We start from the raw sequence: 13848 nt of genomic DNA on the forward strand, positions 1-13848 counted from the left end.
TCCATGACAAGAATGTCCTCATCTGTTAAAGTGTTATAGGAAATTATACCAATTCATCACATCTTCAGGCTCCACTTCTAATTCTGGTTCTCTTGTTGTTTCTACCACATCTGTAGTTACTTCCACTAACATCTTGAACCTTTCAAAGTCATCTAAGAGGGTTCGAATCAACTTTTTCCAAACTCCTATTCATGTTGATATTTTTACCACTTCCCATGAATCATGATGAATGTTTTTAATGTCATCTAGAATGGTGAATACGCTCCAGAATGTTTTCAGCTGACTGCTCAGATTCATCAGAGGAATCACTACGACAGTTTTATCCTTACAAAATATATTCTTTTAAGATTATTTATTTATTCACTTGAGAGAGAGAGAGCATGAGAGGGGAGAGGTCAGAGGGATAAATAGACTCCCCATTGAGCAGGGAGCCTGATGTGCGACTCCAGGATCATGACCTGAGCCGAAGGCAATTGCTTAACCAACTGAGCCACTCAGGTGGCCCAAAAAATGTATTTTTTAAATAATAAGACGTCAGTGTCAGAATTGCTCCTTGACCCTTAGGCTGCAGGACAGATGTTGTATTTGCAGGCAAGAAAACAACTTTCATCTCATTGTACATTTCTTTCCATCAGAGCTCTGGGGGGGCCAGGTGCATGGTCAATGAGCAGTGATATTTTGAGCTGCATCTCTTTCTCTGAGCAGTAGGTCTCAAGAGTGGGCTTAAAATAGCCAGCTAACCATGTGGTAATCAGATGTGCTATCATCCAGGCTTTTCTGTTCCATTTGCAGAACACAGGCAGAGTAGATTAAGCATAATTCTTTTTTCTTTTTAAAGATTTTATTTATTTATTTGACAGACAGAGATCACAAGTAGGCAGAGAGGCAGGCAGAGGGAGAGGAGGAAGCAGGCTCCCCACCGAGCAGAGAGCCCGATGCAAGGCTCAATCCCAGAACCCTGGGATCATGACCTGAGCCTCGAAGGCAGAGGCTTCAACCCACTGAGCCACTCAGGCGCCCCGATTAAGCATAATTCTTAAAGGCCCTAGGATTTTTGAAATGTAAATGAGCACTGGATTCAATTTAAAGTCACCAGCCATATTAGCCCCTACCCAGAGAGTCAGCCTATCCTTTAAAGCCTATCCTTTCAAGCCAGGCATAGACTTCTCCTCTCTAGCTATGAAGTCTTAGGTGGCATCTTCTTCAACAGAAGGCTGTTTTGTTTACACTGAAAATATGTTGTTTAATGTAGGCCCCTTCAATAATGCTCTTAGCTAGTTCTTCTACAGAACTTGTTGTTAAGCACTTGTGGCTTCCCCTTGCACTTTTATGTTCTGAAGACAGTTTTTGAACCAGCATCTGCTAGCTTCAGACTTGCCTGCAGCTTCCTCATCTCTCAGCCTTCACAGAATTGAAGAGAGTTAGGGTCTTGCTCTGAATTAGGCTTTGGTTAAGGGAATGTTGTGGCTGGCTTGCTCTTCAATCCAGACCATTGAAACCTTCTCCACATCAGTAATAAGGCTCTTCTGCTCTTTTATTATTCGTGTATTCCCTGAAAGAGCATTTTTAATTTCTTTCAAGAATGTTTCACAACTTGGCCAACTGTTTGGTACAAGAGGCCCAGCTTTTTTTTTGGCCTTTTTCAGCTTTTGACATACCTTCCTCACTAAGCTTAGTCATTTCTAGCTTTTGAGTTAAAGCGAGAGACTTGCAACTCTTCCTTTCACATGAACACTTAGAGGCCATGGTAGGTTAACTGGCCTAATTTCAATATTGTTGTGTCTCAGGAAATAAAGAGGCCTAAGGAGAGGGAGATAGATGAGGGAACAGCTTGTCAATGGAGTAGTCAGGACACACACAATATTTATTTATTTAAGTTTGCCATATTATATCAATGCAGTTTGTGGTGCCTCAAAACAATTAAAATAGTAATGTGAAAGATCCCTGATCATAGATCACATAACCAAATTCAAATTTACTTATAATTAAAAAGTTTGAAATATTGCAGGAATTACCAAAGCTTGACACAGATACATGAAGTTTGAAAAATGGCACCAACAGATTTGCTTAATTAGAGTTTCCAGAAACTTCCTATTTTAAAAAAACACACACTATTTGCAAATTGTAAAAATGAAGTGTAGTAATATGACATATGCTTATATAATTTAATCTACAAGGATATGGGAATAGTTCTCCTAAACCATACCTACAGTGATTTAATAATCAAATATAGGATTTCAGCCTGACATTTCTATATGTGGGTTTCTTTACTCAATTCAGTCTGTCATTAAGATTTAAAGTCTGTATATCTGAAAGTCTTCTTTAATGGAATCTCATCTAGAACAAATTGATCATCTACTCTAAAGATAAACCTACATCCTTATCCTAAAAATACAAATTGCTTATAACTTTAAAAAAGTTTTTGGAAACTTCAAAAAAATTATTTTCATTGGAAATATCTAGTCAAATGAAATTCTCAGTCAGAAGGCATTTTCTGATTTATGCATTTGTTGTGTAAATTGCAAAAAAAATTGAAAATGGAATTCTCTGTGTCAGTTAAGATCATTGTTTAGTAATTTTGTGGAATAAGACATTTAGAAAATCCAAAATTATTCTCCTAAATAAAAGTGATTTATCATTTTGAGTACATTGATAAAATAAACTTTTGAAGTTAAAGTATTCTATTTAATTCTTCTTACGTAATACCTAGATGGAGGTACCATTATTGCGTAGTGCTTTTAGTTCTTAATAATTGACTTAGACTTAATCATCTTGAAACACTAGACCATTTTACTTTAACAAATTCTTTTATAGTGAGAGCCAAAGGCTTTGAACCATCTATTGAGTATAGTTACTTCTATATACCTACATTATTTGAGTGTGTTTTGGTTTTCTAATTCATGCTATTCTAATTTTTTGGAAAAATACTTGAAATTCAAGTGTATTTTTAAAAATTTATATGTATATATTTAAAAAATACTTATATATACATATATAAATACATATAATATATACATAGTAAAAAATATTGTCCTAGCAACTATTTTCCTATTTACAAATTTTATCTAGAACTCAGTTTTCCTGTATTATGTGATCCCCTCTTTCTTTAATGGGAGTGTGAGATTTTAGCCATATACTTTTAGATTGAATCATGTTTTATTTGAGGATGTTCTGTGAACGAGGAAAGGAGACTGACTGGGTTTTTTGTTGGGTTCATGGAGTTGGCCTAAGATCTTGGTTTTCACCACGAGGGCTGTGGTTTTGTGGTTTTGAATTTCCCTCTGATGCTAAAGAAAGTAATGCCCATATTTACTTATCAGCTTGCCTGGATTTAGGACAAGAGGGTAAGGGGGACTAATGGGACTTAAAAGCTGTCAACATTCAAACATTAAAACATGGAATCAGACTCTTTACCGCACCCTTTGCTTTGCTCCCATTGTTTATTCTTGTATTCAACACATTACTTTCTTAGCTAAATTAATCCTTCCATTTCTTATACTTAAGACTCGTTGGCTTGGGAACCTTTCTTTCTTTTTAAAATAGTTCCTTATTTCTTAATTGATACTTACTTTTAAAAAATTTAATAGTTTAGTTCTTAAAAGGCAGTCATAATATTTTATGTTATTAAAAAAATCATGTAATAACATTGCTGGGAACAATAAAAAATATTTAGAATTTCCTAAACTTAGTGAAATAGTACATTGATAGCTCCCCAAATTGACTTCTTGTTCTTCAGCTGCCTAGATTCATCACTGTATCTTCAGTTCTTTCTCTTCTTAAAGCCATGGGCCACATATTTGAAACAGGCTGCTTAAACCTGTTTGTATCAGAGAATACTCTGTCTTGCTATCAAATCTGCATTGTACCATTGGGAAATGAAGAGAAAAATCCCAGAGAGAAGGTAATTTGAAAGAAAGACCAATGAAATCTGCATAGATATTACCCTCACATCATTGGCTATCTCTTAAAGTGTTCATGCACAGGATGCAGCTCCAAAAAGCCCAGCAGAAATTTGTAGTTAGAGGAGAAAGAACAAGGCAGAGATTTTAGCATTATTGTGGTGCCAAGGACACAGATCAGAATTGTGTTTTGTTGAGGGAGAAGAATCTTGGTAAATACCCTGCCTAGGCTTGTAGTGACCTCCAGAATTACACCCTCTAATAGCAAACACCATATTCTAGTAATAAGGGCAAATCTGAAATAAACTTGCTCATAAAAAGCCTAAAACCAACACTTCAAGAGAATGAGGTATCTGCTATTACTCAGTTTGCATGCTAAAATAAAACTTAACCTAATTTCCATACGGAGGAAGATATCATCCAAAGCTTCTATAATTTCTTCACCAATCATTTTCTGGAATCCAATTAAAAGTATAATGTAAGGGATGCTGAGAAACAGTACCAAAAGAAAAATTAGGTAATAGAGTTCATAGTTGGTCAGATTTTGGTGTTATCAGAAAGAGATTTCAAAAACAATGATTTTTTTATTCAAGAGAATCAAGGAGTGAACAACAGAAGTAAACAGATAAAAAAATTTCATAGAGAATTTAATCTACTAAAAAGAATCTTAGAATATATTTCAAAAGATTCTAGTACTTATTTTAGAGCTGAAAAATGACATATCTGGAATTAAATACTTACTCATTTGGCGTAATATATCAAATATACAAGGAAGCAGGTTTAGGGAACTAGAAGATAAAAATAAATTCAAACTTCTAATAAGAGTAGCTTTTCAGCAGATCTTGTTTTTTTTTAAAAGATTTTATTTATTTATTTGACAGACAGAGATCACAAATAGGCAGAGAAAGAGAGGAAGAGAAGCAGGCTTCCTGCTGAGCAGAGAGCCTGATGCGGGGCTTGATCCCAGGACCCTTGGATCATGACCTAAGCTGAAGGCAGAGGCTTTAATCCACTGAGCCACCCAGGCACCCCCAGCAGATCTTGATTATTCTTATTCTTTCCTATATTTATGCCAGTTCCCTCTATCTTCTTTTCTCAATCCATAACTTCTCTTTCCCCAACTTTTTTCCTACCTGTTATTTCAGTTCTTACTTCCATTCATCCCTTTTGAAGACCTGTGTCCCTGATATCAGTAGCAAACAATAGTAGGAAATTTAATTAAGGTGACTGGCAGGTTAACACAGAGAACACTGTTAGTTCTACTACATGAAGTACACAAAACTCTAGGTATACAGGCACCAAGTAAACTTAGCAACAAGCAAAAGATGAGGATCTGGTGATAGAATCTGAGGTGCAAAGGCTTCTACTTTCCAGAAAATCAGGGTATCAAACACATCCCTATTTCCAGAGAAACAGAAGTTAAGAAAATGATCTATGAACCTATTGCAGGAAGAAAAGCCAGGTAATTATAGGTATGGCAGAGAGTTACTTGGTGGTATAGTCTACAGACACAGAATTGACTGTGGCTCGGTTCCTGGAATTGTGTTCCTTTATCATAGCTGTTGGGTATAAGCAAGCTAGGAAACATCTGTAATTTATAAATTCCAGCTGCCTTGGAATCATATTAGTCCCAGATCTAGTGATGTTTAAATGGGTTCAGCTATGAGGATTGGTGGGCTTTTGAGGACAAGAAAATATACCAGTCATTGTATCAGTTGTTGGTACATAATTGCTCTTAGGTTTGGTTTTATAGAACTAAGTTATGTATAAGTTATTTATTTCTCTTAGGGGTTAGGTCTATTATCATCAGATAAATCTTTAATTTGGCTGTGTCAGCCTATAAGTTTGATGTTATATGCTATTCCTTAGAAAGAGATACAGAATATTGGGCAGTAAAATGATTTAATTTTGTAATAAAGTATGTAGGCTGTGTGTGTGTGTGTGTGTGTGTGTCTATATTCCTAAGTTACCTTCGCTGGTTACCAAGCCCTGCCTAATTTAACCATTCTATTCTTCAGTCCTAGATAGGAGACAATTTTTATCTGCAAATGGATCTTGTTTCAATATTAAAAACTTACATATCCAGTATTTTTTTATAATTTTAGGTATAGCAGAAAAACAAATTTCAAGACCTAGAAAGTATACATCATGATGACCTGACACATGTGTACAGTGTGAAGGGATTTCCTCTCTATATTTAACACACCAGTCTTCTCGCATATCATCTCACATACGTTTATGGGTTTTTCATTTTATTTTGTTTAATTTTGTTGAGAACATCCTAGTACCACCATCCCACCAAATATCAATCATGCAACACTGTATTATCAACAGTAGTCACAGTGCTTTGCGTCAGGTCCTCAGACCTTATTCATCTTGTAGCTGAAAGTTTGTACCCTTTTACCAGCCTCTCCCTATTCTCCCTATCCCTTAGCCCCCGTAACCACTTTTTTTACTCCCTGTTACTGTGAGTTTGGTACTTTTTTTCTTTTTTGTCCAAAGATTCTATGTATACATGATACCATGCAGTCAGTATCTGTTGTTCTCTGTCAGGCTTATTTCACTTAGCATAATGTCTTCACATTCCATTCAGGTTGTGGCAAATGGCAGGATTTCCTTTTTTGTCAAATAATATTCCACTGTATATAAATATGGTGACTTCTTTATCAGTTCAACCTCTGATGGACACTTAGATTATTTGTATACATTAAAGGTTTTAGATTTAGCATTGGCTGTTTTGGGGAAGGGGATGTTTAGAGGGAGAGAGGATCTTAAGCAGGCTCCACACCCAGCACAAAGCCCAACTCGGGGCTCACTCTCACAACCCTGAGATCATGACCTGAGGTAAAATCAACAGTCAGATGTTAAACTGACTAAACCACCCAGCTACCCAAACGCCCCTGCTTTGATTCTATTTTTGAATGTGATTTGCCTCAGAGCTTTGAAATTTTGGTTAATAATACTGCTTTTGCACTAAAATCTTTTCAGTATTCCTTCCTATTTTTTCTCTGCCTGGTTTTTGCCTGTCCCACAGAATTTAATGACCTTGATCTTTATTTACTTATTAATTCACTCATGGATTCAAATATCTGAGTACTTACTGAATACCAAGTCAGAAATAAAGTCACTTCCTACATTTCATTTACCTTGTCTCCCATTTGATGGTCTTTATTCCAATCAAAAGAATATCTTCCGGGACGCCTGGGTGGCTCAGTTGGTTAAGCAGCTGCCTTCGGCTCAGGTCATGATCCCAGCGTCCTGGGATCGAGTCCCACATCGGGCTCCTTGCTCGGCAGGGAGCCTGCTTCTCCCTCTGCCTTTGCCTGCCATTCTGTCTGCCTGTGCTCGCTCTCTCTCCCTCGCTCTCTCTGATAAATAAATAAAATCTTCAAAGAAAAAAAAAAAAAAAAGAATATCTTCCTAAGTAAGTCACACTAGTTTTCTCTTTCTGAGTGTGACTGAAATAAATGTTAACTTGCTTGAATATTCTAGGATTTCTTTTGTCATTGTTTATTAACAATGTAGTTTAACAAAGTAGTGGTTCAACAAAAAATACATAAAACAAGATTTTCTTAGTGGAGACTTGTAAAACCCCCAAACTTCCTATTTGTCTTTTCTTTAATTTTGCTCAGCATTTAAAACTCATTTTAAATTAACTGTTTTAGGTATTTATATCTTTTTTCTCTTTGAAACATCAAGTTAGGAGTACTTACATTTTTTAGTCTCTCTTTCTCTTATGTCCACAATAATAACTACTTTTTTTTTTTTAAAGTCTGTGTTTTGGGGTGCGGTTCACTCTCTTAGGTTAATTTATTTTAAAAATGAGCAATTCTCAGGGCACTTGGGTGGCTCAGTGGGTTAAGCCTCTGCCTTTGGCTCAGGTCATGATCCCAGGGTCCTGGGATTGAGCCCTGCATCAGGCTCTCTGCTTGGCAGGGAGCCTGCCTCCCCCTCTCTCTCTGCCTGCCTCTCTGCCTGCCTCTCTGCCTTCTTGTAATCTCTGTCTGTCAAATAAATAAATAAAATCTTTTAAAAAAAGAGCAATTCTATAATTTGACAAATCCGTACAGACATGTAACTGTCATCACAATCAAAATACAAAGCAGCCCCATCATCCCAAAAGTTCCCTCTTGCTGCTCTCCTCCCAGTCCTTTACTCTGATGTGTTTTCTGTATAACATAAACATGGAATCATATGATATGTGGCTTTTGAGTTTGACTTCGTTCTTTTAGCAAAATGATTTGGGTTTCACTCGTGTTGTTGTATATAGCAATAGTTTGCTCCCTTTTCGTTGATAAATAGTATTCTAATACATGGATATACCCCAGTTTTTATCCATGTACCAGTTGAAGAATGTTTGGGTTGTCTTCAGATTCTGGCTGTGAAGAACAAAACCACTAAAAACATTGATTTAGTAACTACTTTTTAAATGGGTAATGCTTAGAAATGGGACATTATGATATAAGTGTGAAAACAATTAAGTGGGAAGACACCAGAGACCTCAGCTCTCAAAATAGTTTTGCATTCAGTTAACTGTTAGATTGAATAGAGAATTTAACTACTCTATGCTTTTTTCTTTTGTAAAATGTGCATGATGTAGGGCTTACTCTAGCTTTAAAGTAACTTGATATTGTGATGTATAGGTAAGGTATTTATCCTTGTACTCTGTAAGAGATGAACTTATAAATGGTCATATACATCTTTATAAAATTAAGTTATATAAATTCAGTATAACTAATATTTTAAATAACAGGTTATTTTGTCTCTAAGTCCAGTCATAAATGGTTAGAAAATAACATAGTTTGCTTCATGAATTTTAAAGGTCATCATAATCTTGTGCTTTTTATTAACTATGTGATTCAATTAATTTTACATTGGAAAATTATTTTGATGGTAATACTCTTAAGTAAACCTTTGATTAATATTTCCATTAAAATATTTCAACATTTATTTATTTACTTAAGTATTTATGTATTTTTAAATTTATTTTTTTTTTATTTTAGATGGGTCTAGGAAAGACAATCCAGGCAATAGCAATTGCTTACTTCTATAAGGAGGAATGGCCTCTTTTAATAGTGGTCCCTTCATCTCTGAGATATCCTTGGGCAGAAGAAATAGAGAAATGGATCCCAGAGCTGGGTCCAGAAGGTGTGAATGTTATTCAGAATAAAACTGATGTGGGGTAAGAACAACTTTTTGATCATTAAGCGGGTGAAAAAAGCCTTGCGTGTATTTATTATATACTGATGTTTGGAATAAAGTATAACATGTAAGTCATAATTTAGAAATAAGAGAATAGTGTGGAGAATTTTATTTTACATTTTTAAATGTAATTTAATAATGATTATTATTAAATTATTAAACATTTTTAAATGAATTATTTATCCAAAACCCAACAGTATATTTGATGTTAAATTCCTTTAGGATATAATTTAAAAGTAAACAGAAATATATATACTTTTGAAGATTTATGTAATATATCTTTCATATGTACTTGAAATATACTTAAAACTGGTGATTTGGGGGTTGAAAATTAATATGAAGCTTGTGAGTTTTTATTATCTGTAGCAATGGCAGATTTTGCCTTCCAAGTTGTTGGTTAATAGGCAAGTTTTATATGTAACTCATCATTATTTATAATATGGTGGCACTAAATTCATATCTCTAATAACAACTCTGAATGTAAATGGACTTAATGCTCCAATAAGAGCACATAAGGTATCAGAGTGATTTAAAAAAAATGACCCATTGATATGCTCCTTACAAGACACTCATTTTAGACCCAAAACCACCTCTAGATGGAAAGTGAGGGGATGGAGAACCATGTACCATGCTAATGGACATCAAAAGAAAGCAGGAGTAGCCACTCTTATATCAGACAAACTAGATTTTAAACCAATTACTGTAATAAGAGATGAAGAAGGACGCTGTATCATAATACAGGGGTCTATCCCACAAGAAGATCTAACAATTGTAAATATTTTTGCCCCCAACTTGGTTGCAGCCAATTATAAAATCAGTTCATAACAAATTTAAACTCATTGATAATACAATAATAGTAGAGGACTTTAACACCCCACTCAAAGCAACAGATAGATCATCTAAGCAGAAAATCAACAAGTAAACAGGAGCTTTGAATGACACACTGGACCAGATGGACTTAACAGGCATATTCAGAGCATTCATCCTAACGCAGCAGAATACACATTCTTTTTGAGTGCACATGAACATTCTCCAGAACAGATCACATATTGGGTCACAACTCGGGCCTTAATGGGTGTGAAAAAATTGAGATCATAAACAGATATTTCAGTCGACAATGCTGTGAAACTTTTTGACCACAAGAAAAAATTTGCAAAGACCACATATACATGGAGGTTAAATGGGTTAACCAGGAAATTAAAGGAAAAATTTAAAAATACATGGAAAAAAATAAAATGAAAACATGACAGTCCAAAACCTTTGGGATCAGCAACGGCAGTCCTAAGAGGGAAGTATATAGCAATACATGTCTTCCTCAAGACGCAAGAAAAGTCTCAAATACACAACCTAACACCTTACATTTAAAGGATATGGAAAAAGAACAGCAAATAATGCTGGGGGAAACAATTAAGGGAAATAATAAAGATTAGAACATAAATAAATGATATAGAAATTAAAAAAAAAAGTAGAACAGATCAATGAAACTAGAAGCTGGTTCTTTGAAAGAATTAACAAAATTGAGAAACACCTACCCAGTTTTATCAAAAAGAAAAGAGAATGGACCAAATTAAAAAAAAAACATGAATGAAAGAAGAGAGATCACAAGCAAAGCTCAGAAATACAAATAATTATAAGAGACTATTGTGAGAAATTATATGCCAAAAAATTGAGTAATCTGCAAGATATGGACACATTCCGAGAAACATAAAAAAAAACAAAACTGAAACAGGAAGAAATAGAAAATTTGAATAGACTCTTAACCAGAAAAGAAATTGAATCAGTAATCAAAAATCTCCCAACAAATTAGAGTCCAGGGCTGGATGGCTTCCCTGGGGAATTCTACCAAACATTTAAAGAATTCATTCCAATTCTTCTGAAGCTGTTCCAAAAATTAGAAATGGAGGGGAAACCTCTAAACCCGTTAAATGAGGCCAGCGTCACCTTGATCTCAAAACAAGACAAAGACCCCACTAAAAAGGAGAATTACAGACCAGTATCCCTGATGAGCATGGATGCAAAAATTCTCAACAAGATACTAGCTAACTGAATGCAACAGTACATATTCACCATAATCAAGGGTGATTTATTTCTGGGCTGCAGAGGTGGTTCAATATCTGCAAATCAATCAACGGCATTATATTAATAAAGAATAAGAACCATATGTCTTCTCAGTAGGTGCAGAAAAAGTACTCGAAAAATATAGCATCCTTTCTTAATAAAAATCCTCGAGAGTAGGGATAGAAGGAACATACCTCAGGATCATAAAGGCCATATACAAAAGACCCACAGGTAATATCATCCTCAGTGGGAAAAAACTGAGAGCTTTCCCCCTAAGGTCAGGAATACAGCAGGGATGTACACTCTCACCACTGTTGTTGAGTATAGTACAGGTTCAGCTGGTTTTATAAATAGCTTCTGCACAGCAAAGGAATAAAAACTTTTGTAGAGCAAAGGAAACAATTAACAAAACTAAAAGGCAACTGATGGAATGGAAAAAGATATTTGCAAATGATGTATCTGATAAAGGGCTAGTATCTAAAATCTCTAAAGAACTTACCAAGCTCAGTACCCAAAAAAACAAATAATTGGCAGTTAAGAATTGGGTGGAACTGGTATTGTTCAAAGAGCTGGAGCAAATAATCCTAAAATTTGTATGGAATCAGAAGAGACCCCGAATTGCTAAGGACATGTTGAAAAACAAAAATAAAGCTGGGGACATCACGTTACCTGATTTCAAGCTTTATTACAAAGCTGTGATCACCAAGACAGCATGGTACTGGCATAAAAACAGACACATGGACCAGTGGAACAGAGTAGAGAGCCCAGATATGGACCCTCAACTCTATGGTCAATTAATCTTCGACAAAACAGGAAAAAATATACAGTGGAAAAAAGACAGTCTCTTCAATAAATGGTGCTGGGAAAACTGGACAGCTATATGTAGAAGAATAAAACTCAACCATTCTCTTACACCGTACACAAAGATAAACTCAAAATGGATAAAAGACCTTAACATGAGACAGGAATCCATCAGAATCCTAGAGGAGAACATAGGCAGTAATCTCTTCGATATCAGCCACAGCAACTTCTTTCAAGATATGTCTCCAAAGGCAAAGGAAACAAAAGCGAAAATAAACTTTTGGGACTTCATCAAAATCAAAAGCCTCTGCACAGCAAAGGAAACAGTCAAAAAAAACAAAGAGGCAACCCACGGAATGGGAGAAGATATTTGCAAATGACAGTACAGACAAAAGGTTGATATCCAGGATCTATAAAGAACTCCTCAAACTCAACACACACAAAACAGACAATCATATCAAAAAATGGGCAGAAGATATGAACAGACACTTCTCCAATGAAGACATACAAATGGCTATCAGACACATGAAAAAATGTTCATCATCACTAGCCATCAGGGAGATTCAAATTAAAACCACATTGAGATATCACCTTAACACCAGTTAGAATGACCAAAATTAGCAAGACAGGAAACAACATGTGTTGGAGGGGATGTGGAGAAAGGGGAACCCTCTTACACTGTTGGTGGGAATGCAAGTTGGTGCAGCCTCTTTGGAGAACAGTGTGGAGATTCCTCAAGAAATTAAAAATAGAGCTTCCCTATGACCCTGCAATTGCACTCCTGGGTATTTACCCCAAAGATACAGATGTTGTGAAAAGAAGGGCCATCTGTACCCCAATGTTTATAGCAGCAATGGCCACGATCGCCAAACTATGGAAAGAACCAAGATGCCCTTCAACGGACGAATGGATCAGGAAGATGTGGTCCATATACACTATGGAGTATTATGCCTCCATCAGAAATGACGAATACCCAACTTTTGTAGCAACATGGACGGGACTGGAAGAGATTATGCTGAGTGAAATCAGTCAAGCAGAGAGAGTCAGTTGTCATATGGTTTCACTTATTTGTGGAGCATAACAAATATCATGGAGGACAAGGGGTGTTAGAGAGGAGAAGGGAGTTGGGGTAAATTGGAAGGGGAGGTGAATCATCAGAGACTATGGACTCTGAATAACAATCTGAGGGGATTGAAGTGGCGTGAGTGTGGGAGGTCAGGGTACCAGGTGGTGGGTATTATAGAGGGCACGGATTGCATGGAGCACTGGGTGTGGTGAAAAAATAATGAATACTGTTTTTCTTAAAATAAATAAATTGAAAAGATTAAAAAAAAAAAAGAATTGGGTGGAAGACATGAATAGACACTTTTCCAAAGAAAACATCCAGATGGCTAATAGACACATGAAAAAATGTTTAACATCATTTGCCATCAGGAAAATACAAATCAAAACCACAATGAGATACCACCCTGACACCTGTCAGAATGGCTAAAATAAAAAACTCAGGAAATAACAGATGTTGAGGATGCAGAGAAAGGGGAACCCCTTTGTACTGTTGGTGGGAATGAAAACTGGTGTAACCATTCTGGAAAGCAATATGGAGGTTCCTCAAAAGGTTAAAAACAGAATTACCCTACAACCCAGCAATTGCACTACAAGGTATTTATCCAAGGATATGAAAATGCTAATTGAAAGGAGCACATGCACCCTAACTTTACAATAGCACTATCAAAAATTTCCAAATTATGGAAAGAGCCCAAATGTCCACTGACTGATGAATGGATAAAGAGGATGTGATATGTATAAACAATGGAATATTACTCAGCAATCTAAAACAATGAAATGTTGCCATTCGCAACAACGTAGCTAGAACTAGAGTGTATTATGG

At 35.8% G+C, this 13848-nt stretch overlaps 1 protein-coding gene across 3 annotated transcripts in view; it reads left to right on the forward strand.

Annotated features, from left to right (window-relative positions):
* ZRANB3 (zinc finger RANBP2-type containing 3) overlaps positions 1-13848 on the forward strand; it is a 326079-nt gene that overhangs the window by 162915 nt on the left and 149316 nt on the right. For all 3 annotated transcript variants that reach the window (XM_044242580.1, XM_044242582.1, XM_044242581.1), the window contains exon 4: positions 8903-9081. In XM_044242580.1, coding sequence (XP_044098515.1) covers positions 8903-9081 — 179 coding nt within the window. The remainder of the gene's footprint in view (positions 1-8902; positions 9082-13848) is intronic.

Source organism: Neovison vison, chromosome 3 (assembly GCF_020171115.1).
Source record: "Neovison vison isolate M4711 chromosome 3, ASM_NN_V1, whole genome shotgun sequence".
Classification (NCBI taxonomy): Eukaryota; Metazoa; Chordata; class Mammalia; order Carnivora; family Mustelidae; genus Neogale; species Neogale vison.